Source organism: Poromitra crassiceps (assembly GCF_964638095.1).
Source record: "Poromitra crassiceps genome assembly, chromosome: 9".
Classification (NCBI taxonomy): domain Eukaryota; kingdom Metazoa; phylum Chordata; class Actinopteri; order Beryciformes; family Melamphaidae; genus Poromitra; species Poromitra crassiceps.
The window spans coordinates 40996828-41023829 of NC_139630.1; the positions used below are offsets into that span (position 1 = coordinate 40996828).

At 43.5% G+C, this 27002-nt stretch overlaps 2 protein-coding genes across 2 annotated transcripts in view; one reads left to right on the forward strand and one right to left on the reverse strand.

Moving 5' to 3' along the window:
* The window catches only part of aven (apoptosis, caspase activation inhibitor), a gene marked incomplete at its 5' end in the record, with an annotated part of 44759 nt that extends 34194 nt beyond the window's left edge, over positions 1-10565 (forward strand). The window contains 4 exons of the mRNA XM_083643313.1: positions 3497-3567; positions 5237-5332; positions 6063-6330; positions 8350-10565. Coding sequence (XP_083499439.1) covers positions 3497-3567; positions 5237-5332; positions 6063-6330; positions 8350-8513 — 599 coding nt within the window. The 3' untranslated portion in view covers positions 8514-10565. The remainder of the gene's footprint in view (positions 1-3496; positions 3568-5236; positions 5333-6062; positions 6331-8349) is intronic.
* An 800-nt stretch (positions 10566-11365) lies between these two features.
* Positions 11366-27002, reverse strand: part of ryr3 (ryanodine receptor 3) — a gene marked incomplete at its 5' end in the record, with an annotated part of 215243 nt that continues 199606 nt past the window's right edge. Inside the window, 15 exons of the mRNA XM_083643307.1 lie at positions 11366-11657; positions 15283-15334; positions 15411-15511; positions 16196-16260; positions 17109-17265; positions 18148-18282; positions 20642-20788; positions 21138-21198; positions 21476-21603; positions 22214-22256; positions 22621-22751; positions 24199-24408; positions 25662-25748; positions 25931-26093; positions 26910-26959. Of these exons, the coding sequence (XP_083499433.1) occupies positions 11562-11657; positions 15283-15334; positions 15411-15511; positions 16196-16260; positions 17109-17265; positions 18148-18282; positions 20642-20788; positions 21138-21198; positions 21476-21603; positions 22214-22256; positions 22621-22751; positions 24199-24408; positions 25662-25748; positions 25931-26093; positions 26910-26959 (1626 nt within the window). The 3' untranslated portion in view covers positions 11366-11561. The remainder of the gene's footprint in view (positions 11658-15282; positions 15335-15410; positions 15512-16195; positions 16261-17108; positions 17266-18147; positions 18283-20641; positions 20789-21137; positions 21199-21475; positions 21604-22213; positions 22257-22620; positions 22752-24198; positions 24409-25661; positions 25749-25930; positions 26094-26909; positions 26960-27002) is intronic.

Sequence of the window (27002 nt, forward strand, 5' to 3'; positions counted from 1 at the left end):
TAATATCAAGACAAATGCCCTCCACCAAAATCCAATCCAGTCAAGAACACAGGGTCTGCATCAAAATCCAGTCAAGAACATCACCATCATCATCAACCGTTATTTAATCAGGCAAGTTAATTAAGAACAAATTCTTATTTTCAATAACGGCCTGGTGGAAGGGAAAAAACCTTCTGAGGGGAGAGGGGGTTGGGGGAAAAACAAAGACATAAAAGCGACACAAAGCTAGGACAAAAAGCAATTACATTCAGCACAGACCACAAGCAGGCCATCACAGACAATAGACAGAACAGACAGAACAATATCGTACCTACTGCCTACTACACATACTGTATGTTACATATATACTGTACTGTACCATGTGCTATAGCAGTCAAGAGATCTTGGAAAAATATGGAATTTTACAATTGAAAGCATGTAGGAACGCTGCCAATCATCTCACATAGTCCGATTGTCTGATTGTCACTGTGAAGAACAATCTTCATCTATAGAGTGATATGACCTAGTTAGCAGCTTATCTGCCTAAATATATATTGAACACCAGACAGCATCTTCAAAACAAATCAAAGAAAAAGTATGGCATTTTTTTAAATGTGTAGGTAGGAACCCTGCAGATAGCTCAGTGAGCCAGGTTGCTAATGCTAGCAGTAGCCACATTTGTCAATACGGAGGGAGTCAGCCAGCAAGACGTCAAGAGACAGGACACGGCGTTAGACAGGAGTTACACAAGGCCTACTCAGCTACTTAGCGGCTGCATGAGTGATCACTGTTTACTCAGTGAAGAGCTGGGCCCAGCATCACCAGCACGAGCCAACGGACCATCACAGCAACTGTTTACACTCAGATCCCCTGGTGGCCAATATTATTATACTTATGACAACAATATTTCAATATAGGCTTAGGCTACACACTGAGGTTTGGAAAAGTCTTGAATTCCGCAAAAACGTGGAAAAACCTGGATAATATTGCACATGTGAAGATATAACTAGTTGACAGTCATATTACCCAGCCACTGTACTATTGGAACACCCAACACAATGTTCAAATCCAGGCAAGAAATAAGGGTCTGGCATGTAATGTCTGGCAAACAGACTTGGACTTCACACTGGAAACTTGCACGTCTGCTGGTATGAAATAATCCTAAAGTCCAAGTGCTACAGTTAATCTAGCAGTGTTTGTGTACAGACAGTGTGAATTTGATAGTTAATTTAGCAGAGCGTGTGTGTACAGACAGTGTGAATTTGATAGTTAATTTAGCAAAGCGTGTGTGTACAGACAGTGTGAATTTGATGAAGTTGTGCACAGTGGAAAGCACGTAGCCACTTGACCTTTGACCTTGACCTTTCTGACTTGACCTTGTGACTTGTGTTCGGACTTGACCTTGTGAAGTTTGTGACTTTGGTCTGTGAAAGGTGCTTTACAAATAAACTTTACTTACTTTACTTACTTGATGTGTAAAACTATGCCTGCTTACAACAGAGCCTCAGCCAACATCTGAAAAGGGGCTTAAATTAGGAGAAGTTGTGCTCATTTTCTCTCTCTCTCTCTCTCTCTCTCTCTCTTTGTCTCTCTCGCCCTCCCCCTCTCTTCCTTCCTCTGTCTCCTCTCACGTATCTCTCTCCCCCCATCTCTCTCTTCCTCCACCTGGTCTGGAGGTTTGACAGAGCTTCTTCTCATCCCTGCTGGCAGCATTTGCCATGGTTGTGTCAGCGCCTCGGAGCCGTCGGCGTGGTATTTCCAGAGATGTGGATTAGATTGACACCACGCTCCTGACCTGGGGGGGGTTTGTGTCAGCAGTTCTCCGCCGCTTTTGAGTGCGCTCGAGACGGAGCTAGGGAGATAAGAGGTGGAGGCGGAGCATGGTTTAGGATTTAGGTTTAGGTGGATATTAAACAGAGAGGAGGACAGCGGCCGGAACATGTGTGAGAGAAAGAGAGAAACCGACTTCTCGTGGTCCTGTTACAATGAGAGGCAGAGAGAGAGAGATAGACTTCTCATGGTCCTGATACCATGAGAGGCAGAGAGAGAGAGATAGACTTCTCATGGACCTGATACCATGAGATGCAGAGAGAGAGAGAGAGAGAGAGATAGACTTCTCATGGACCTGATACCATGAGATGCAGAGAGAGAGAGAGAGAGAGAGATAGACTTCTCATGGGCCTGTTACCATGGTAGGCAGAGAGAGAGAAACAGACTTCTCATCTCATGTCTCTAATCTCTCAAGACAGACTTTCGACTTGCATCGAAAATCTGTCAGATTGCACAGCATTGAAACGAGGTTTAGAGAAAAAAATATACTTTTTTTTTAACCGATGGGTTCCCAGATTGTATTGGCCCAGATGCTTCCCAGTGAGGGGACGGTGACTGACACCCAGCATAAAGGCATCCACCAGCCGTCACTGACAAGCTGACATTCCCGGCCCCTCCTCTTATCTCTCTGCCTGCCTGTCATTGTAACCTTGATAATGCGTTTATCCATAAATCATCTTTCCCGTGCCTGTTTGACAGCGGGGATGTGGCCCACAGACAAAAGCCCCCCGCTCCTTCTTGCCCCCTCTCGCTGACCATAGCCATTAAGAGCACCTGCAGTTGTCACCGGGCTGAAAGGCAGCGGCCGGCGTGCGTCTCTGACATCCCGCGCGGAGGGCAGAGCAACAAAGCTCCAGGCTGCTGCTCTTCACACTCCCACTGAGCGGCCATCTGTGTGGGGCAGACTGTCCGGCCTTTGACTGGGACCCCGCCCCTTAGCATGCACACAACCCTGCAAGACTATATCTACTGCACCAGCTCACTCTTCAAGATCAGTGTGCTGCTTTTTTATTGTATTTTATCACTATTTTTACTATTTAGGGGCATTTTATTGCATATTGGCAAATAAACAGTTTGTACCACTAAGATGTATTTGAATTAGAACTTGAAATTGTTCTTAAAGATGGAGTGCCGCTTTCCCCTCCCAACCAGTCCACCTTCCACCGCTCCATTGTTGAGACTTTTACCATTAGTGGTTTTATTTGTTGTTGAAACAGTGGTTTGTGGGTCTGCTGCTAGCTGCATGGTGTCAACACTTACTAACACGTGCTTGGTTTGTTTTCTAATGAAAAACACACCCAGCAAAAATATAGCTGGGTGGAGAACCCCAAAAAAGGATAGCCTACTACTACTCTACTCTACTCTACTCTACTACTACTCTATTTAACCTGGAATCCAAAAGGGGAGTGACTGGATACACAGTGACATTTGACCTGTTTATTGGAACACACCGTTGCCACCCAACATGTGTATCTAGCTCTCCACTGTACTGACAAACAATACAGACAGTCATGGAATTCAGGACAGAATTGATATTCTCAGATTTGAGTTCAAGAGACATCTCATCAAATGGGGGTCTGTGGCCCTAATCTGGACTCAATTAGGAGTCCTTGATATGGATATGGAGGTTGAGAATCAGTGCTTTAGGGATGTGATCAAACTTGGTGTGTCTTTCCTTGTCTTCCAGGGGATTCTTTCACCCAATTCCGTTTTGCAGAGGAGAAGGAGTGGGAGATGGACTCATCGTCAGCTAATCAGGTAAATCTATATCACCATTCTGCTTTGCGTTTGATAGATTTCACCCACTCCCTGAGCTACGGATTCCTTAAAAAGAGAATATTTCACCCTCTCCCTGAGCTATGGATTGAGCGAATATTTCTGGATTGAAGATGCTAAGCAGCTAGGTTAGGTTAAATACAAGGATGTTTAATGGCCGAATTTCAACAACAAAGGCATTTCTGAGGCTTCACTCACTCAAATTAATCTTTAAAGAAAAAAAAATGCAGAAAACAAACATGTCAAGATGCTCTGATGGCTGGTTTCCTTTAAGCTGCACTACACATTTCTTTGTATCAGTCATTGGAAATGATACATTATGATTTACAGCGTTCCCACAGATTCTTAACTCATTCCCCACCAGGGTTTCTGGCCTTTTTCAGGGATTTTCCGGGACCCACAGTGTATCATCTTCTATGACTATCATGTAAACACTGAATATCCCAAAAGACAGCCTCTTTCATTGAGACAAAAAAGTTTGTTTCTGCCTTCTTCCGTTCTTTAGTTATCGACACTTGAATGTAGGTCATTTTCACCAAAAACACGCATCTCTCACCAGGAAGGAGAGAAAAATGCCTTTTTATGCAGCGGAGCGAGTGAGAAATTCACCCGGGGTGGATCACACTCTCATCTTGCCTGTGGGGGGCAGGTGTTCCCTGTTACTTGATGTGTGGAGGTCTGGGGGGGTATATTTGATGGCTGAAATTTACACTATGTGAGGGTTCACAAAGCAGATTACCAATCTAAGTGACAGGAGTCGTGATTTGTCTGCTCCTTGAACTGCTTTGAGGCACCAGGCTGGACGTGTTTTATGCGCTTCCTCCATGAAGAGAGATCGATGCTGAGAACGCTTGCTGGTTTTCTGGGGCAATAACTCTGGCTTGCGGAGGAATATACGAGCATGAGGTGGACAAGAGCGCCATCTATCGCATGGTGGTGAAAAGACCGGTTGATGTACTATCACGTCAATGGCGGGGAATGAGTTAAAAATTCTTAAATTAGATTTTCAGAATTTAAGGTCATAAGATGTCTTAAAAAATCTTATTATTTTATTATGCTAGCCTGGTCTAGAACCACAATTTTCTATATCAACATCCAGAAGGCTATTATTCCTACAGAGGACATGCATCTGTATACTGGAATAATACTCCCAATAGTGTATTTTATTTAGACTATCCATCAACGTTTTGACCCCATATCCTCACCAAAAATTCACTAATCCACCGTGAAGATTCATGTTCTGTGTTCAAATCTATGGAATCCCGTATGTTAGTCTCAACGCCAGACCCATGAAAGTTCTTAGGCTGATACACTACATTACTGCATGAGCTGATACACTACATTACTGCATGAGCTGATACACTACATTACTGCATGAGCTGATACACTACATTACTGCATGAGCTGATACACTACATTACTGCATGAGCTGATACACTACATTACTGCATGAGCTGATGATACACTACATTACTGCATGAGCTGATACACTACATTACTGCATGAGCTGATACACTACATTACTGCATGAGCTGATACACTACATTACTGCATGAGCGCAGCGATTGAACGTAATATTTGAGTCTGAGGAGAGAGACGACCCCGACATTCTCATGCTTTCTTCATCACCATTGGTCTGGTCCCTCTCTAGATGTCAGTGATGTTTGTGGACCTCCCAGCTCTGGCCCAGTGCCTTCAAGAAGTGCCTGTCCACCAGAGACTCAACCTGGAGGCTGAGCTGCTACAGGTAGGATGACTATTTTACACTATATCCTGCATGGTATAAAACTATTGTCATACTTACTTAGGAGCCCCATTGGTTGGTAGCTAGTCTTCCTGAGCCAGTATACAGTCAATTATTTAACACCCTGATCCTATCGACACTAGAGGTATACTTTTTGTCATATCTCACAGGTGCTTTATGACTGTACCGTAATTCTTTTCTGTTTCTGTTTTAATTAGTGCTTTTTTTTTAATACCAATGTTTTGGGGTCCTATGAGACAAGACCCCAGTCAAAAGCACCAAATTCCACTTGAAGTTCTTCCCCCCAATATTTTTATTTTAATTTATTTTCTCAACAATACACGCAAACAGGCTATGGGCACATACTTGGCCAATAAAGCTGATTCTGATTCTGAATGTGTAGCCTGTTGTAGTAGCTCATAAAGATATTCTGTCAATATGAAGTAGTGATTGGGAAGTGGCAAACTAAAAATCATGTACCTGCCAAGAATATTTTCTTTATAAAAAAAATCAAAAAAAATATGTCACCCTATCCGTCTTCAGTATTACAGGGATGCAAACGAGTCAAGTTTAGGTGACACTCGCCTTTTTAATCACAAAACAGTGCACCTAAATTAATGATTTTGAGTGGTTTTGTGTCTGCCATGCTCTCCATGAGTTTGCATCACTGGTATTATTTAATGTTTAGTCTACCATCTGTCCCCAGTCATTCACACTAGTCCTAACCTTTCAGGTCTCCACACCGGTAGAGCTGCCCAGTGTGACCGTAGCACCCAAACAGGACACGGCCAAGACCAAGGCCCTTTTCCCTCCTCCACCCTCCGCTCCATTAGGCCTCGGCTTGGGAGGCCCCCCGCCGGGCCCTCTGCCCCGGGCTTCCTCCAGCTCAGCCCAGCCGCAGCTGGAGGAAGTTGACGAGGAGCTGGACCAACTGCTCACCTTACAGAAAGCAGCCAGGCACTCGGTCAGCATCGCCCAGGAGGAGAGTGCTGCAGACGACTGTGAGTGTGTTCAGCTTTAGTCTATAGACCCATTTATAGTGGACGTCACAGAGTTAGTCGCATCGCAGTATCCAAAACTCTGAGGAAGCAAGTGAAGCTGAAATGAGATCCACTGAATACAGGGGGAAAAATACGTGGCGAAGGTGTCCGGTAGGGCTGTGAATCTTCACTGGCCTCACGATTCGATTCGATTACGATTCAGAGGGCTACGATTCGATTCGATAACGATTATCGATGCATCTCGATGCATCTTAAATTGATGCATCACTTTTTTTCCCGAATACATGATTTTTTTTCTCACTTTCTTTTTTCTCACTGTGTGGCTACTTTTAACACATTGAATGCCAGCCATGTTTTCATTCCTGTAGGTAAGTTGTGCCAGGGGTGTTTTTGACGATTCTGGCTCATTTTAGAAGAGCCGAGGATTCTTTTCTGTTAAGAATTCATGAACACCAATCATCTAAAAATAACTAATAGAATGTGTGCTTTCTCTGTCTAAAAGAGTTAGTTTGCAGAGTTAGTAGTTATGTAGATATTAGCCGTTGAGTACAGCATGGTTTCAGCGTCTGGAAATTTATTCAGAGATAAATGGCTTTTTGTGAAACAGTCACTTTAACCATTCATTTTTGGCATCAGTAAGACCGTCAGACATTCTAAACAATAGTTTTGAACAGTAATTTCCTCCATAACAACAGGAAACACCCCTCTCATTCAAACTCCTCCCTCCGTGTATCTTCTCCTCCTTCCTCCTGGCTTCAGCGGGCGTGTCAGAAGCGCGTTGTGCTGCCTGCCTGTCTGTCTGCGTGCCTGCCTGCCTGTCTGCCTGTCGGGCAAGACGAGTCTGAAACGGATTACTGTAAAATCGCGTCGCCATTTCCTTGAATGGCTTTCTCCCGCGGTGTGTGTGTGTGTGTGTGTGTGTGTGTGTGTGTGTGTGTGTGTGTGTGTGTGTGTGTGTGTGTGTGTGTGTGTGTGTGTGTGTGTGTGTGTGTTCGCGCGTTGCTGCGCGGCTCTGGGGGGAAGGGATCTCTGTCCGTTCTGTGTGTGTGTGTCCGGGCTTTTCCGCGGGAGGCGGCTGGTTTTGTGGCTTTTGGGTCCCGTGGCTGTGACTTCTCTCGGTCTCTGTCGCCACTTAGTGGTCGGTAAAATAGATTACACGCATGCTCTTGCTCCAAATAGTTATCTGGAAGATGTAAAAGGGGTTGATTGATGTCCCACCGTCAAAAAAACATGTAAGACGAGTTATTTCGGCTCTGGCACTCAAGCGCTGGATTATGTAAGACGAATTATTTCGGCTATGGCACTTAAGGTGTTAAAATAAAAGTGCATTTAGAATTGCATTGTATTATGATCCATAATTAAAATAAACAACTGCATGTACTTCCATTATATTTTATTTGATAAAAAATAAAAAAATAAAAAATAAAAATTAATAATCGATTTTTGACATTTGTGAATCGATGCAGAATCGTGCAGGTCCGCATCGCGATGCATCTTATAATGGATTATTTTTGACACCCCTAGTGTCCGGATCTTCCATATTTCTATGACAGCTGAACCGCTAGTTGTAACTTTCTGCAACCAGTTCGGCTCCGCCCACAAAATACGTAATCGCTGTTTACAAACATAAAAAGGGTCTATATGTTGGAGAATATATTGAGAGGAATGGAAATGTTTTTCCACCTAATAGAACGGACCTCTCTCTCTCTCTCGATACTGTATTTAGTCAATTCACTACTTTTTTGGTGTCTAACCTCAACACTGGTTTCATATTAATGTGCTGTTCTTTTATGAAATTTTCTTTGCCGAGTTTGATTTACCGCCCACCCCCCACCCAAAGTTTAAAAACTCTAAAAAGTTAAGTCAGTTTAGTTTACTAAAGAGGTACTCAATCCTTAAAATCCTAAACTCTGCATCTGTACCAGTTAAAGAAATGTGTCAAATGACTCAAGGCAAAAGCCTAGGCTTATACAATGATGGAGTCAAAATCATGCAGTGATTTCTTCTTTGAATGGGCAGTGCCTGGGGCAGCAGAGGAGGTGGTTTCGACAATGCCTGGGGCAGCAGAGGAGGTGGTTCCAGAGGTGATGGAGGAGGTGGCACCGTCTCAGGCTGCTCCAGTCAGATCAGACGTGACAGAGGAGGACCTGGAGGACTGGCTTGACAGCATGATCTCCTCCTGACCCCCTGCTGGCAGGACCATGGCAGACTTAAAGGCTGAAATCTACTTCTGGGTCCGCCTCGACTTGGAGTTTTGCCGGTGGCAGCGGGTCCTATATACTCAAACGTAAGCTTGAAGAGGCTTCACAGGGGAGTCCCCAGCAAAATGAGTCAATTGTGTGATTTCACTAGGATTTCAATGACTAGAAGTTAGTCCAAGGAAAGAATTTAGTGCATATACTAAGTTGGTAATAGCTTTCACTCTCTCCTGTTATCTCCCCACCTATATATTATACTCGCGCTGTTCGCATCGAGTCACATTTTCGAGGAGCTGCGCCGGCAGGATCACCGACCGCGGCGCACTCCTCAGTGCATTCGGCGAGGGGTTTGACACCCCGAAGCCCGCCTGGGCTAATGGGGTTAACCTGGAACAAGTTAAATCCGTTACACCGACCTACCAGCGAATCTAGAATTTGCCAGTCAGAGGACTGTGACAATAGTGCGGCCGGATCTTGCCAAGTGAGATCCAACTCCGGTCGGTGGGATCCATAATGTGGGTCTATGTTGATTCATTCTACATCAAAAAGCCAGGTTATATAACATCTAATGTTACAGCTGCTTTTATCTGGTTTAAACAATCATAACATGCAAACACGCATCACTTTATGTCTGTGGTCATAGCAAAGGCATGTTGTGAGACTAGTATTATTGTTATTAGTGGCCGGGACGCGAATTTGGCGCCAATAGTCCTGATGGTGGCGCTACAGTGACCGTACAGTTTCAAACTTTGAAAACAAATCAGGCATACATGCTACGGCTTTGTAAATGATTAAAATACTAAAAGCACATTGAGAGTGCTGGCCTTTTTCCTTTTTGACCATGTGCGCAGCCTGCGCAGCGCATGATCAAGAGAAGGCATTTTGGGGTGAGTCAGGCATTCAGTCAGTCAGGAATGGATGATGTCATCAGTGATGATGTCATCAGTGCCAAACTTGGGCTGTTGAAACGATGATGTCATCAGTGCCAAACTTGGGCTGTCGAAAGATGTACCGGTAGTTTACTCGAATGAACTTTAGTTGCATGAGGTCGACTGGTTGCTACATTTACAAAAACACAGGACAGTGTGCCATGGAAATTCAGTGTCTTTATTATAGCCAAGGAGGGATAGAAGACTACAGCACAGGCTAGTAATCACTTGTACAGCTCCTAACAGCTTTACATTAGCCGACGAGCAATTTGAATTAGACTAACACAGAACCACGAACCACAACCAGTCGTACAGGTGGAGAAGGGCTGTTACAGCCATGAGAATACAACCCAACGTCGAGCTTGAGTTGCCTGCAGAGGTCCTGAGATAGTTTGGCTGGGAGGGGGACTGCTGTCATCCCCACATCCCAACATTATTATTACGGTATCCGGGAACGATGAACAGAATGTATTTTTTCATTGATTCTCATGTGTTTTTGAGATTGTACAATGGGAGTTTAACTTGTTTCAATGTCGTAAGGGTCATGAAGAAAACGTTTTTCCCCCTAGCAGCATCTAAGGAGGTATAAAAAGGATATATTTTTTTAATCTATTACAATGTTTCCAAAATCCAGCAGCCCACTTTCACTATTTTACCCGCCAATGGTAACACTTTAATAACATTCAGTCATAAGTCATTTACGACTGAACGTTATTATAGTGATTTTTCATCATTTCACTGTGGCCCTAGGTTTTGCTGATTTAAAAAGTTATTTTCCTTGGTAGTTTTCTAGTCTTTTCGGCTGAATGAGGGACAAAAGCATCCAGCGGTGATGGGAATGGGAGGGAACGTCTCGGACCAGGAGTTGGCGAGTGGGTGTCAAAATGTTCTTTCCACACTTCACGATCCACAGAGAGAGAATTCACTGTTCCTTGTGAGATTTTGAATACATCGCTGTCAGAGAGATTTCAGTTACAGACAGTGCAACAGGCCATGGACAATGCATTTGGTTTATTGCATGGATGACTTTATTCATTTCCTCCCCCTTGTTAAAAGAAATGCTGTTTACCAAAGCTACTACATACATACAAATGGCCATACAATAGCAATTAACCATTTTGTCCTAAGTGTTAAATAAATCCATGAACCACATTTTTCTTTTGATCATTTCCTCACCTTGTGGGTTTCTTCTCTACTGTGAGAAGAAGTGCAGGCGGGCAGGACACCACAGCTTGGGAACAAATCCAAACTACAGTAAGCAACAATTTACACAAGGATCATCTAGATTTTATACAACAAATGTATTCTCTTTTTGTTTTTGTTTTGTTTTTTACTTGAAAGCCACAAAACTAAGAAGCTAAATCTGCTTTTAACTAATCCAGAGCTAGAGCGCTACAGTGTGTCAGGAGGGACAAAAAAAGAAAATGGTTTTTGCATAGTTTCTCTTAAGGCACATTGGCACTTTGATAAACACCTAAAGTGAGTCGTCTCTGGTCCTGGAAGAACCGTCTTAATTCCCCCATGTCATCAGACAGATTTAAACCAGCTTTGAAAAGGCAGATCAGGTCTCACTAGTTTCATTTGATGCAAGCGGATCGGCGTTAACGATCGATACCAGCAGCACACATCCATTTGTTTTGTCAGAAGTTACAGTTGCATCCTGGCATTGATATTTGTGCATAATCAGACATTCACTTGTCATGCTAACCCTCCACACGTATCAAATGTCTACACACAACAAATTGTGCAACGGGTCGGGGTTAAAAAGTGAGAAGGCAATGTGTAGTTGAATCAAAAGAACAGTTTTGCATAAAAGAGGCGTCGTGGCAAGTGACTTATTTTGAGTAACAAGGAAAAAGGACTCTGATGCACACACACAATGTCTAACCACCAATCATCGGTCTTGAATTGATATTCTCTGCGTGTCTGACCTCATTTCGAATTCAGTTCATTAATTCGATGATTTTACTTGATGCCGTTCAACACCGCAGCGGCAGCAGAGCAAAGTCCGGCTAGTGTCCAGGTTCCGTTAAGAGGGCAAAGTGGGTGAACTGTCTCTTGGGTAGAAGGAAGGTAGAGAGGGCGTTCGGCAGGGCCGCCCTCTCTAGCCCAGCTGGTCCTCGTATTGCTTACGGAAGCAGTCTCCGGCTGGGAAGAAGTCCCAGCATCTCTCCTGGTACATCTTCCACACGTACGACTCCTGGAGGAGAGAAAAGAGCAGCAGTTCGTGACATAAGGAAATAAAAAATTCTGTATCTTTTGGACAAGAGTTGACAAATAAATTACATCCAAAATGGCCAACTCAGGGCCCACAGAGCAATCGGATGCCAGTATTAAAACAAGACACAGAGTTTCATTTGTCATTTAAACTGCCCTCATTCACTTGCCCTCGGGGAATCCCCGACGCCATGACAAGTCCACTTCTCTGGAAAACTCAAGTGAAGTGAGTTCGCCCCTCAGAGGGCTGAGGGAGCGAGTCTACACCGGTGGTCACTCAGCACTCACTCAGAGCTGCAGATTACCCACAGTGCATTGTGGTTTCTCATCATTTCCACCAACAAGCTGCTGATTGCAGTGTTTCAAACAACCGTTTTGAAATCATAACAAAGACAAAGAATGTCTGAGCAAACAATCTACAAATGTAACAATATCCAGATAATCAGAGTAAACATTGAGTTCGAAATTCATACGTCTTACTGTTGATTGTACTGATGTTCATTGCTGATGCTTTGTTTTTTATTGTATGCTTATAGATTCAGTCAGTGTCTCATCATAGACTGGATAAGCGTGGGGTAAAACCCTCCCGTTCTTCCAATGCAGCAGAGTTAGCATTTAGCTGCTAGCCCAGCCCAGGCAGACAGGATCAGGGATTCAACCTCCGCAGTGAATGTAACATCCGAACTGACGTCTATCTGCTTGCTTTTGCATGACCAATCCTGTAGTGTAGAGCAGCAGCACCGTCCTTTGGCGAGTCAGCCCATTGAGATATATGGGGGGTTTTACCCCACCGTCTAGTCTCACGCGCCAGCTGTAGTAACCTTTTGTGGGCGTTCCCACACAGAGCGACTGTATCTATTGCTGATCTTATAAATGATGTAAGGTGAATGTATTATTTTAATAATATTATTATCAGGCCTAATACATTTTTTGTCATAGTATGGAAGTTCACTATTACACATTTACTGTAGAACTATGCTGTTTTGCACACATTTCACATTATAGTAAAGTTAGTAGACAACTAACTGTGGCCAGACAATAGAGATTTTTTTTTAAATGGCATCTAAGGTAAGGTGACCAGATTTCTCAAACGAAAATCGGGGACATTTCCAGTCTGGCAGTCAATATACAGGGTTGGGGAGTAACGGATTACATGTAACGCCGTTACGTAATCTGATTACAAAAAAACGGTAACTGTAATCTGTCACAGTACATTTTAAGATGTGTAATCTAGATTACAGTAACGGGGGTATAGTAACGGCGTTACAGGCGGGATTACATTCGCCCTTGCCTCTTCATTAATTTTACAAAATAACAACAAAAAACGGTGTAGCCTGGTGCCAGTGACTGTCTGAGGACGAGCGAGGCGGAGCAACATCAGCAGCTGCAGGCAGCATTCATGATGACAGAGGCACCCGCCTGTGGTGCCTCCTCCCACGAGCGCATTCACCTCATGGAAATATAAGCATTTCACTTTTACGTTCGCTCAGTGTTTAGACAGATCAAGCGACAAGCGCGTGGGGCTGTCAGCTGCCAGGCAGTGGAAAATCGGCATTGAATTTCTCCGCCAGACACCCGCTCTAGCCTGCATGGGGCGAGAGGTTTTTACTTTCACCACATTCCACTGAGTCCGTGTTCGGTCCGTCTGCGCTGCGGTATGGCTTCGGAGCCGATACGTTTCCACTCTAATCAATGTGTCAACTCCCACCTACTCCGCTGCGTTGCGTGTCTACTCCGTCCCAGCTCCGACGATCCGGAGCTCTCCGAAAAAGATACGCAAGGCTTCTATTTTTCACGGATGTCGGAGCAAAGCTGCAGCAAGTTGGGTCAGGCGTGGAGTCAACAGGGCAGAAGTGCTTAGAGCATTTCACGTCGTGTTTCAAGATTAAAGCAACAAGCTGCGTCTTCCACTCCACATCATGAAAAATACCCATAACGTAAATTAAAGTGGTCTTAAAAATAACTCTTGTTGTATTCTCCTTAACTTCATGTTGCTATAAACATTCTTATCTGGTTATCAATGGTAAAACATGCTTCATCTAGTTAAATAAGGGTTTTAGCCAGGACTCTTGACCAGGACTCCCTGGAAGAAGAGATCTTGTATCCCAATGGGACATTCCTGGATTAAAAAAAAAAAAGTAATCCAAAAGTAACTGAAAGTAATCCCTACTTTACTTTTAAATAGTGGTAATCGGATTACGTTACTAAGTACAATTTTTAACAAGTAACAAGTAACTTTAAGGGATTCCTATTTAAAAGTAACCTACCCAACCCTGTCAATATATCATTACAATATCCAATGTTATTACCTATGAAATAATAAAGGGGGATCATTTATTTTGCCCATGGCTGTTGTACTGTAATAAACAGTGTCGGCTTCACGAAGTCTCTCTCTCTCTCTCTCTCTCTCTCTCTCTCTCTCTCTCTCTCTCTCTCTCTCTCTCTCTCTCTCTCTCTCTCTCTCTCTCTCTCTCTCTCTCTCTCTCTCTCTCTCTCTCTCTCTCTCTCTCAAACCTACAGCACCAACTGTTTTATGAATAGCCTCAGATCTCAAAAAGTCTTTTCGGTGTAGCCTACTCCTCCTAACTGCTTTTTCATTGTTCAAGATTTGCTGAAAGAGCTGCAGCAGAACATGTAAGCACTTGTTGGATGCCTGGATCAACAGGCTACATAGACATGTGATACTTTGATATGCTTTTAACCCGCCCGTAAGCCTCCCGCAACCTTTCTGCTTGAGTGGTTGGCCAGTGGCCGTGCGCGTCTGTCTGGTTGTGGTGTGTGTGTCTGTCTATGCGTAATCATTAAAGGAACATTCTGCCGAGTTATTTTGCACATAATCTCACACACATTCGAAAAATGTGAACCGTTTTGCAGTCATTAATTTCGTTTTGACAGTTATTGAGAGTTGATTTGAGTAAAGTTGTGGACCAGTGATGTCATTTGTGCATGAATGACATCACTGGTCCACAACTTTAACTCAAATCAACTCTCAATACCTGTCAAACTAAATGAAAGTCTGCAAAACGGTTTGTAGTTTTTCTTAGTTTATGTGCAAAATAAATTAGCATTGTCTTTGAGTGGATTGTCCCTTTAATGATGTCACAATGTCTATGCATAAGTGACATCACTGATGATGAACTTAATGATCACTAATCATAGGTGCCACTCTGTTTCTTGTTTTTATATTACAGCTTTATCCCTTGTTGTTCTATTTTGGTTCCTTTTTATTCAAGCACTTGATTGCATTGCATGCATTTGATTCAGTGTTTGTTAATTTTGTGACAGAAAACTGTGTCTGCACATCCCAAACGGAACTCAAATGCAGGACAAAAACTGGAGGTCAAATAAAGAAAACAACACACCCACACACTGACTGATTCTTGCTCCAGCTTTATTTGTGCAACATTTCAACCCACTTGATATGTTGCATAAGTGAAGCCTACCAGGAGCAAGAGCCAGTGTGCAGGTATTGTTTTTCCTCTGCACGGTCGTCAACTTGTTACCGCAGACATGAGAGAATACATGTGATCATATCCAGTTTCTCACAGGAGGGCAGCACGAGAGCAAGCTGGGGCTGAAATATCGATGATGACAATTTTGTGACATACCTGGCCCGTGTGTTCAGTCTCATCCTTGTTAATCAGGTACATCAGGAAGAACCTGCACAGAGGACATGTGTGTTGAAGCAACACATTCATGAAGAGAGGAAACTGATTTTGTTTGTTGCTGTACTCACAGGTAGTTAGCTAGGTTGTGCTCTTGTAAGGTGTGGGTCTCAAACCCGTGAGGCACCCGGTCAAAGTAGTCATTCCCAATGCCACAGATGAAGCATTTGGTCTGAAAGAGACATTTATATGTACAGTAGGTCAATGCCACAGATTAAGCATTTGGTCTGAAAGAGACATTTAGATGTACAGTAGGTCAAGCTGACTCACCATTGTTTACAGATGTTAACATTTACCGTACATTACATTGTGAATTTTAAATATGGTTCTCATTTGCTGCCATTTCATCTCCTGTCAAATCTGCCCCTGCTCTGCATCAAACCAACTAGGGATGGACATGATTAATCGATGATTGATAATTGATCGTTAAGAATTTGATCGATAATCGATCATTAAGAATTAGCGATCATTAAGAATTTTGTCCATCACTTGGAATTTGAGCAATCTAACATTGGTATAAATAGAGGTTGAATGAATGAATTTCACTGTGGCAGCAATGAGACATCTTACCAACATATCATTTGATATGATTTGATATAATTTATGTTTTTTTAATCTATCTGGAAGAGTCTCAGTTGTGTTTCAGAGTACAGTAGCGTTGGCTCATTCATTTCTGAAGAGGTTTGCCTCTGAGCCTCGGGCTTGGCTGCCACATATCTTTATTTTATTTTTTTATTAATGATTAATCGATCATCGATCGTTACTTTGGTCGATTAAGCAAATTTCTACAAATATCCATCATTAAAACCAACAGAGCTTTGCATCCAGAACATTAAGCTTCATACTGGAACCTTACCGCCATGTCCTCGTTCACCTGCTCCTGCTGGTCTCTCAGCTCACCAAAGGCATCAATGATCAAACCTATCGGGGGGAGGGGGGGCAGTCTGTCAGAGTAACACTGAACACACGTCTCATAACCAAGCCCCAAACTCCACTTCTGAAAAATTAAGCAAACGCCAAAGTACCAAGTACTGCAGTTCCTCAAATGGCCACTTGAGGCTGGCTCCAAAAGAGAGTAAATCCCCATATGCCCCATGTTAAAATGCCCGACTTTACAGCAAAAATAAACATGTTTCCAGCCTGGTATGGTTTAGGTCTCTATTGCTAATTTCACCGTTCATAACAACTGTACAGGAGGTGTTGCTGCTGCTTCAAACGGCTGCTTCAACTTGAAAGGAGACACCATCCAGTTTATTCATTCATAGACAGACCAGCATCAATATACATCAGTTCACACATTACACCTTCAAAATAAAAGCGTAAACTACTCTGTACTAAACTAATTGACTCAGAGCCTGCCTTCAGATAGGAGGCAACTCAATAAACTGCAGCAGATTCAAGACTATAATTTATTCAGGACTTTGTGGTTGTATTGCTTTTTTATGTAGCCTATTAGTTTTGACTCTATGTGTGTTGCACAATTACAAATGTACTGTTATATCTTATTGTTTATTTATTCATTCATCACATTATTACACTTTCTGTGATTAAAAATAGCATAAACAGTAAAACATAGAATTCAGAAAAATAAAATAATTTGGAAAACAATAAAAGATAATGCTTGATTGGGGTGGCTTTTGGTGTTTCGTGGTAAAAGTGGCTCTCCTACGTATTGACTTTCTCCTGCCAGTGCGGCTCTCATGGGAAAAAATAGTGAGGATCATTGCCCTGGATGATGGCTAATGTGAAATAAACGCTAGATCACGTACCCTGGATGATGGCCAGGAGGATGACGATGACAAAGAAGAAGAAGGTGATGTCAAACAGGATGCGGTAAAGCTCGTACGCGTCTCCAGCCGGGTCCTCCAGCTCGTCACCGATGCCGCCTCCGGCTCGCACACCCGCGTACATGTGGAACAGGAAGCACTGCACAGAGGGAGGAGGGAAACGACTAAATGTATCTGGCCTTTTGAAGTGGAATGATAATCGTATGTGTCAGAGAGAACGCAGGCGATGAAGCTAATTATTGTTTTGATGGATGCTTTTAAAAGGGTAAAGAATTCATGAGGGGGCGTGTGGAAGGCAGGAGAATCAATGAATGAAAACTTGATTATGTTTATTTAGAGGTCTAAAACAAAAAGGAGTCATTCTTGACTTGGTCGGTCATCCATAAAGGCACAATTGTCCGTGTCTGCAGGTGGGAAGCCGGATTAAGGGTATGTGTCCTGGTCGTTGCGCTAGTGCCTCCTCTGGTCAGTCAGAGTGCCTGTTCGGGGGGGGGAAGGGAACTGGGGGGATAACGTGTTCCTCCGCATGCTCTACGTCCTGCCGGTGAAACTCCTCTCCGTCAGGTGAAAAGAAGCGGCTGGCGACTTCACATGTATCTGAGGAAGCATGTGTTAGTCTACTGGCGCGGAGGGGGGAGGATGTTGTCTCCTGTCTGCACTCTGCATACACCAGTGAAGGCCAAAATGTTTTCAGTCATCTGAATGAATTCCTTTGAAATCTTTTCACAGTTCCAAACATTTGGCCTTTTCTTACATCCCTCCCCTTCTTTTCTATTACTTCTAAAAAGGAAAATGAATAGAAGAGATTTCCACCCACTTAAATCTATGCTGAACTTCACTTTATTTATTTATAAAGTCAAGTACAGCACAGATTTAAGTGGGCAGAAATCTGCTCTATTCATTTTGGACTCATGGATGCTTCTAGCACATTAACAAAGATTGAGGCAGGTGGAGCGGTAGTCATCTTGCACACAAAAAGGACGTCTTTCATGAATAGCGGAGGCTAGCAGAGCAGACGTACCGTCATCATGTCATCACACTTCATGTCGGGCTCGTCCTCGTCCTCACTCTTGTTGTAGAACTTTCTGAAGAAGTTGAAGGCCACCACGGTGTAGAGATACACCACCACTGCCAGCAGACCCACGGTCAGCACAAGCTAGAGGCAGAAAAATATAATTTAAACTTCTGTTTAACCAGGTTAAACGATCACCAACACATTTTTATTCAGTTAACTGTGGAGGAGTAGTAGCAGGAGGAGAGGTGACAAGTTTACACACATTCACATCTACACGTTCCATTGTTATCAGCTTGAAGATTTAAAGCCCCAATACTGTATGGAACTTTTCTACCATAGAACATTTTGCTACGCTGACTTCTAATAGGGAGAGCACCTCCTCTATCATTCCCACTCTGTGCTCTGAACACCTGTTTCCTGTAACTTCAAGGCTCAAGTTACCTGGATGTAACTCCATTTCCTGCTGCAGATCTTTCATATTAAAAGATTTCCGGTGACAAACTTAACGGGGTGCTTTTATTGTGAAGTATGTATAGGAAGTGAAATGTGTTCATCGATAACTAGCTTGATTAGCGGCTTGTTTCAATAAAACAAGTCGACAACATTTCGGGGTATTTGGAGCTTCTTTTTTTCAGCAAATCAGTTATAAACACTGCAGAGGTAAGCAAAGTAGAGAGTACAAGTAGGAGCAATACAATGAGGCTGATATCTGAATGTACAAATAGGAAAGTAAGTAGCATAGTTAGCACCTGTAATTACCACTTGTAGCAGCAGAGGCCGCTGTTGCTGCTGCTCAGCAGAAAGTTACATGTTAGGGCTTTAAGGTATGCATTTAACAAGATTAATTTTAAGCCTTGAATTTAGGCTGTCTTTATGACTGCCATTTACCATCATAAAGATAATAGTATAAACTACTTTCAACCAAAGAATCCTTTGTCTACATTTGACTACATACTGTACTGTATAGGCAGCAACAGTGAGAACTAGATGTAACCTAATTGTAACCATGAGCTTCACTTTTTTTCCAGCTTCAAACATTTTCCCCTCTCACATAAAACAAGGTTGCTAGACAGTTTGAATAAATCCCAAACTTTTTCCAGACCATAATTTCATGATTTGATTCGTGTTGGTAGTCTTGTCCCTACTAACTCTCCAACATAACTCTATAGTAAGGTGACCAGATTTATCAAATGAAAATCGGGGACATTTCCAGTCCGGCAATCAATATATTATAAAAATATCCAATGTTATTACCTATGAAATAATAATGGGGGATGATTCCAGTTTAATTTATTTTGTCCATGGCTGTTGTACTGTAATAAACAGTACAACCCCCCCCCCCCCCCCCCCCACACACACACACACACACGTCATTCACTTTACAAAATGTCAATGTGTTCCCCAGCAGTATTGGCCTGGCCTTCCGAACCTACAGCGCCAGATGTTTTATGAATAGCCTCTGATCTCAAAAAGTATTTTCGGTTGAGTCCTAATTGCTTCTTCATTGTTCAAGATCTAGTGAAAGAGCTGCAGCAGAACATGTAAACACTTGTTGGATGCCTGGATGCATTGACTCATAGAATCCATTCTCATTCAGATATCTTGAGATGAGAACGGTCAAGGGTCCCCTTTGAAATTGACCATATATGCCGGTTTTTCAAAATTCATTATTTAGCCCCCTTCCCGACAAGGTAGCATGGCATTGTTGGTCCCAATGGATGCTGTAGGTCATTTAAGAATGAGCCTGCTAGAGCTATAGAGTCATCCACAGACGGCAGTAGAAAATCGGGGACATTTTCAGGGACAGCTCCAGCCGGGGACAGGTCACCAAAAACGGGGACTGTCCCCGAAAATCGGGGACGTCTGGTCACCTTACTCTATAGATGTATATAGATAATTTATAAGATATAAGATTATTCACAGAAGATGACATGGGTCTAATACCCCGTTCAAGACAACTCGGACCACCGGAAAAAATGGGTTCCGACCTGTAAAAAGTGAATTGAAGGGTTTAAGGAATTACAGGAAATTCAGGTATCATTCAGAGCTCCGCTTTGTCCGAGTCATATCCACACATTTCATCCAAAATGTTGCATTACCGCCTCCACTTCCTAGAACCCTCCTTGTTTTTTCCAAGTGTTTTCTCTCCGACCGGGAAGTGCAGTGTGAACGCAAATATGCCAGGGGCGGACGCTCCGAGATGAAACCTCCGGCGGTCCGAGTTGTCATGAATGCGGTATGTAACCACAGAAAATGTGACGTATCAGGAGAGTACATTTTTCCATCCTTTCCCAAAGTTTTTTTTGTTGCAATTTCAAAATGTATCTGGGAAATTATTTTTCCATACATTTCCAGGCTTTCCAGACCTGTGCAGAAACGTTGGCAGAGGAGAGGGGAGGTGGTTTGACAGGTGGCAGAGTTGAAATACAAGTTATGGTATTCTCTTTTGTGTGGGACCATCTCCACTCCTCTGCCACCCCCTGCTGGCGGTGCTACTCACCTGCTTGCCATTGTGAGTGACAGAGGACAGGATGGTGCGGAGCGTCTTGAATCCCATGGCGATGTCCAGCATATGGGCAGCGAAGAAGAAGTTGTTGAAGTGGCCAAAGATGGACATGAAGGCATACCAGATCAGATACAGGAAATTCTGCAAGGAGAGAGAGGCCATTCATTAGACAGACTGATAAAGCAGTTGTTGGGTTTACAGTAGAGTGAGGCTTTCTTCGATGGATGCTTGTTTTTAATATCTCGTAGAAGTTGTTTACAGGAGGGCGGGGGGGGGGGGTGAAATAATGCCTCTGGTATCAGAGCATGTTCACAAAACTTCGAGGTGTCCATTATCACAAATTAATGGATTTTGCATCACTTCTTTCTACCCTAATAGGCTACTGATGTGACTGTAAACTGGTTTTAGTCCACATGAGATATACTTACATTGTTGGTCATAATACTGATGCGAGTGTAAACTGGTTTTAGTCCACATGAAATATACTTACATTGTCAGTCATAACCACACCCAATTTCCAGATGTGGTACTTGGCATCAATGGAGGTCAACCTGTAAAAGAGTTTCATCACATTGAAAGTGATGCTGATTAACAGACATGACGTGTGTTCAGGTTTGCGCTCGATGCTGATTAACAGACATGCAAATGACAGTGGATGACGTGTGTTCAGGTTTGAGCTTATTCATGCCTGAAGACAACAAGACCTAAATTGGTTTGAATTTCTGGCTTTCAAAACTCACTTTCCACTTGACTTACAATTCCTACTGGCTGCTGATCATAGAGGACCTAATGCCCCTTGAAACTGTGTGAAAATGAGTAATTTCTCACCAGGACACCAGCGAGGCTTCCTTCTCCACGGTTTCCACAGTGGGATCAAAGTCCAGCGCGCTCTTGTCCAGCCCCAGCAGCTCGGCGATGCGCTCGGCCCCGTACATGTCGCCATATTTGTTGATCACCTGGACACAGAGATCAGATCCAGCATTCAACTCGCAACTGTCGGCAAGAAAGCTACCAGAGAGTATGCAGCAACGGAAGAAATAACTGTATAATGTATAACCCGTGGTTTTCAAATTAGGGTCCTAGAGGGGGTTCCAGGGGGTCTCCAACAAAATTATTGGAATTCACTAGAAATGATCCAAATTAGAGAATATATAAGAATGGCTTGTATCACCACTGTTATCTCCCCCAAACAAGGTGTAAACAGCTATAGAATTGAACACTGAATAAACCACAACAATCCTGACACAAAATCTTATCAAATGGAAGCTTATAATTTGTGTCTATTTGAGGGTCCATGACATGAAAAAGTTTTATAAGCCTTGGTATAAATAACAGAGCTTCTAAATTGACACATACGCTTTAGACACATATGTTGTTTTATTTTTACTTTAATTATTAATTTTTGGTTTTGTTCTGCTATGTGTGTAAGCTATTGCTGTATGCGGTGTGTCAAGGACCTCAGGGAGATTAGTGGACAGCATAGGGATCCGAATAACGTGCTGCTCAGCTCGTCAAAAGTTAGTTCACTATGTGGATGATAAGCATGTGCTGTGCCTCTGCACTCACCTTACGCTTGACAAACTTGTCCCAGTAGTTGTTGGGGAAGGACCTGCAACGGAACGTGTAGGAATTAACAGCTGAGCTGTGATTACATTAACTTAACATCTGATGAAATGCATCTAATAAATAAGTTTCATTTAATCATTAAAATGGACTGGAGGAGTTTACTTCCAAAATTAGATGGAGCACCTACAAGATTGGCATGGCATTAAACCTTTATGGATATCATTACAGCCATTCAATATCTTGATACATTTATTTGAATAAACACCGAGTCATATTTATAGGAAAATGTTCTTTCGCAAATAGATCTGTAGCCTTTTGGAATTAAATCCCTCATTTATGAATCAATATCCTGAAATGGTGGCCATTCCTCTCAGTGTCAGATGATGGGATTGTAAAAAGTGACTCACGTGGTGCTGATGACCAGTCTGTCCCACTGGCCCATGATGTCCTCGTCGGAGGGCTGCTCGGTGATGTACAGGCCATCAAACTCCAGCTTCCGGGCAATCTCCTTCTCCCTCTTGAACACCACCACGGGAACCTAAGGGGGGTGAGAGGTAGTCTCTTAAAACAGACGGTTGGGCTCTCGCAATTTTGAAATGCTTCCGCCTAAACGTCTGTACGTCGAGCTGGGAAAACTTGATCAAAATGGAAAGGGAAACCCAGGGAAAATAATGAGCGATGATATAGGGGGATGTCCCGCGTAAAGGCATTATTTTGATCGTATTTCTCCAATCACCTGCATCGGTTCGAACTTCCTCCGTTCGTTTTTATGCCTCCGCTGGCGATAGCCAGGCCGGAGGCATTATGGTTTCGGGTTGTCCGTCCGTACTGTACGTATGTCCGTCCAATGTTGGTTAACGCGATATCCGAGGAATGCCTTGACAGAATTTAATCAACTTTGCCTCAAATGTCCACTTCGACTCAAGGATGAAGTGATTACATTTTTGCGGTCAAAGGTCAAGGTCACTGTGACCTCACGAACGCCATTTGCAAACTCGTTTACACGATATCTCAGGAATGCCTTGACGGAATTTCTTCCAACTTGGCTCAAACGTCGACTTGGATGAACTGAACTGATTAGATTTTGGTGGTCAAAGGTCAAGGTCACTGTGACCTCACAAACGTCATTTCCAAGATCGATACAAGGGGATTTTTTAGAGTATAGTTTATAGCCCTTGGGGGCGGCTGTAGCTCGGGAGGTAGAGCGGGTCGTCCACTAATCGCTTTGGATAAAAGAGGTCGGTGGTTCCATTCCTGGCTCCTCCAGTCTGCATGTCAAGTGTCCTTGGGCAAGACACTGAACCCCAAATTGCTCCTGTTGGTGTGCCAGCACCCTGCGTGGTAACCTGTAACCATCTGTGTGTGAATGGGTGAATGTACCTACTGACTGTAAAGCGCTTTGATAAAAGCGCTATATAAATGCAGGCCATTTTATCATTTATATAGTATAGTTAGTATAGATCGAGGATGTGTTGTCGTCTTGTTGCTGAAGTCTGTGCAGGGTTCCTACCATGGCATGGAGGTAAAATTCCATGGGTCATGGGACAAAACCTGGATGCTATATCAAAATTCTGTGAAAATAGCATCCACGTCAGCGTCCGGGTAGTGTAGCGGTAGATTCCCTGCCTACCAACACGAGGATCGCAGGTTCGCATCCACGTGTTACCTCCGGCTTGGTCGGGCGGCCATACAGGGACGATTGGCTGTGCCTGAGGGAGGGAAGCCGGATTGGGGGTATGTGCCCTGGTTGCTGCACTAGCGCCTCCTCTGGTCGGTCAGGGTATCTGTCCTGGAGGAAGGGAACTGGTGGGAATAGCGTGATCCTCCCACATGTTACGTCATGCCGGTGAAACTCCCCGTCAGGTGAAAAGAAGCGGCTGGCAACTGCGCATTTGTCAGAGGAAGCATGGTGCTAGTCTAAGTAATAGAAAAAAACAGTTTTTATATTTGGTCCCACAGCCAAACTTTGATATGCTTATCTTTACCTTCAGTAAGTAATACCCGACCAGACAGACGAGGGAGATGACGGTGTGGAATATGGCCAGGAAGCGGAGGGTGGGGGCCATGTAGCCGGTGCTCTCATGGAGGACAAACTCGTCCATGTCGAACAGCGTGTTCTCGTCGTCCCCTTCATCCTCGGTGCTCGCCCAGGGGTCTTCGTCCTCTTCATCTTCCGCCGCAGCCTCAGCAGTGACCTGAGAGAACCACAAACCACACATACAATCTGTCATGTCCCTAAGGCAGCCTCAGCAGTGCCTTTAGAGAACCACACACCACACGTTCCTGGGATATCGCGTTAAAGAGCTTGGAATTGGGGTTCGTGAGGTCACAGGACCTTGAACTTTGACCTTTGACCACCAAAATCGAATAACTTCATCCTTGAGTCCAAGTGGACATTTGAGGCAAATTTGAAGAAATTCCATCAAGGTGTTCCTGAGATATTGCATTAACGAGCTTGAAAATGGCGTTCGTGAGGTCAGTGACCTTGAACTTTGATCCTTGACTACCAAAATCAAATCAGTTCATCCTTGAGTCCAAGTTGACATTTGAGGCAAATTTGATGAAATTCCGTAAAGGTGTAGCTCAGATATCCCGTTAACGAACATCGGACGGATGTACGGACGAATATACGATGTACGGATAGACGGACAATCCGAATCCATACTTCCTCTGGCCTGCTATCACCGGCGGAGGCATAAAAATACTCCGAGAACGCATTGTTTGGCGTCCGTACTCTTTACAGTCGGATGTGGGCCGTGAACATCTTTGAGATTTTCAAGTGGGCCATGAGTTTGAAACGGTTAGAAACCCCTACCCTAAGGGAATACTGTACTCCGATGGTATTCTCGTGCAGCAGTCGTTGTCACACAGCGTTCGAATCCTCAATGGGTGGAAAACGCTGTTAAAAAAGCTCTCCTACCCGTATCCGACCTCCGATTGCAGATCCGAAGATATGATAGTAACCTTAGTGAAGCCAGTAATTTAGCCGGCGCTGTTAGAAATGATACTGCTGCGTGAAACAACCGTTTAGAAGCAGTCTTTTCAGCGTTTTCCACGCATTGAGGATTCGAGCGCTGTGTGACGATGACTGCTGTGTGACGATGACTGCTGTGTGACGATGACTGCTGTGTGAGAATATTATCGGAGTACAGTAGCTTTGTCTTTTCTAGTCTTCTGCTTATTGTCTTATCTTTGTCTTAACTTGTACCACTGTTCCTTCAGAGGTTGTAGTTGTCATAGACTGTGTTGCATAGTTGATTGCTCTATTGCTGACAAAAATGTGTTATTGTAAGTCGCTTTGGATAAAAGCGTCTGCCAAATGACGTAATGTAATGTACTGTATCATGGTGGTGTTGTTTTTCTTCATTAGACAAATTGTTAACATTTTGGAAAAAGACTCCTAACTTTGTCCGTCAGTTTCCCTCAAATGTTCAGGTTGCTTTATTACCTTGTAGAAGAGCAGGATGAAGTTGATGGCGAAGCACACAAACAGAGCCAGGAAGCGGAGGTTGTAGAAGTTACGGGCCAGGTAGTTCTGTAAGCATAAAGTTTGATTTAATGATCAAACCAGCTGCTGACTCTGGCTATGGTGCTTTATTGTCTCAGAGCATTTCAGAATGGAGATCACGGCTCACAAAACCAAACAGTACCATAGGATTGGTCTCCAGTAAAGACACTATGAAACTGTTTACATGAAGGAACAGTGTAAGGGCTCACCAGCATCTTGGTCACATAGACTCCCAGAACAGCATAGATGGTCCACATGAACGAAGGCGACTGGTCCTTAGACTGATCTGCTCTGGACACAGGCTTGTCCTCCACCACCGGCTCCTTAGACTCCTCCTCCTTTGGTTTATCCTCCTTCTCCTTATTCTCTGTGCTGTATAAGTCAAGTTAGTTCATCCGTTTCAATGCGTTTTAGGGCTCCAGCCACATAGTGCTGGAACCCTATTGCTTTCGTACAATTTAATACCGTATCATGCTGTTTCTTCTTCTTCTGCCCTAAAAGTACCAGAATCTCTGAAACTGTGAGATCTACAACAACCAAACTTGGCAGATAGGTCCAGAGTCTCAGCCACTACTCAGGCAACAAAAACCACATCAATTGGCTGCATGGTGGCGCTATAGCAAGCAACTTTACATTTTGGCCTATAACTTCTGGACCATAAATCATAGAAGCAAGATTCGTTGGTTCATTCCGCATCTATCCACATACGGCAAGCCCTCATCCATTTCCATCTGACTAAATTTTCTGACATTTTGCATTTTGTACAAAATCAAGCATTTGTTTTATATTCCATACCGTTTTGCTACAATCGGCTTTCAAAATTTGTAGACAGGTCCAAATATACAAAAAGTGCTATAACTCATGAACACTTAAAATTGGGTACACAATGCATGTGCATGGGTCCACTCGGAGGTAGCGTGCAACATTTGGTGCCATTTCACCCATAGGTGCCACTATAGCAACGTCATAACTTTAAATTACCATGCATATCCATTGTATTTATATCTTAGACATTGTATACAGTACATTGAAATATTGAAATGTCAAAATACTCAACATGCCACAGGGATCACACTTCACTTGCACATTCACCCCACAGTTCATCAGGCGCTCGGACCCCTTCAATTGGTGCTTGCGGCAATACTTATTTTGTGTACATTCTTTTTCCCCTCATTCAATGTTACTCACTCCGCTTTCTCTGGTTCAGACTCCTGAGTCTCCACGGGCTTAGCGGGTTTCTGCATGGAAGTGCGACACAAACTCATGAGCTGAGAAGGATTA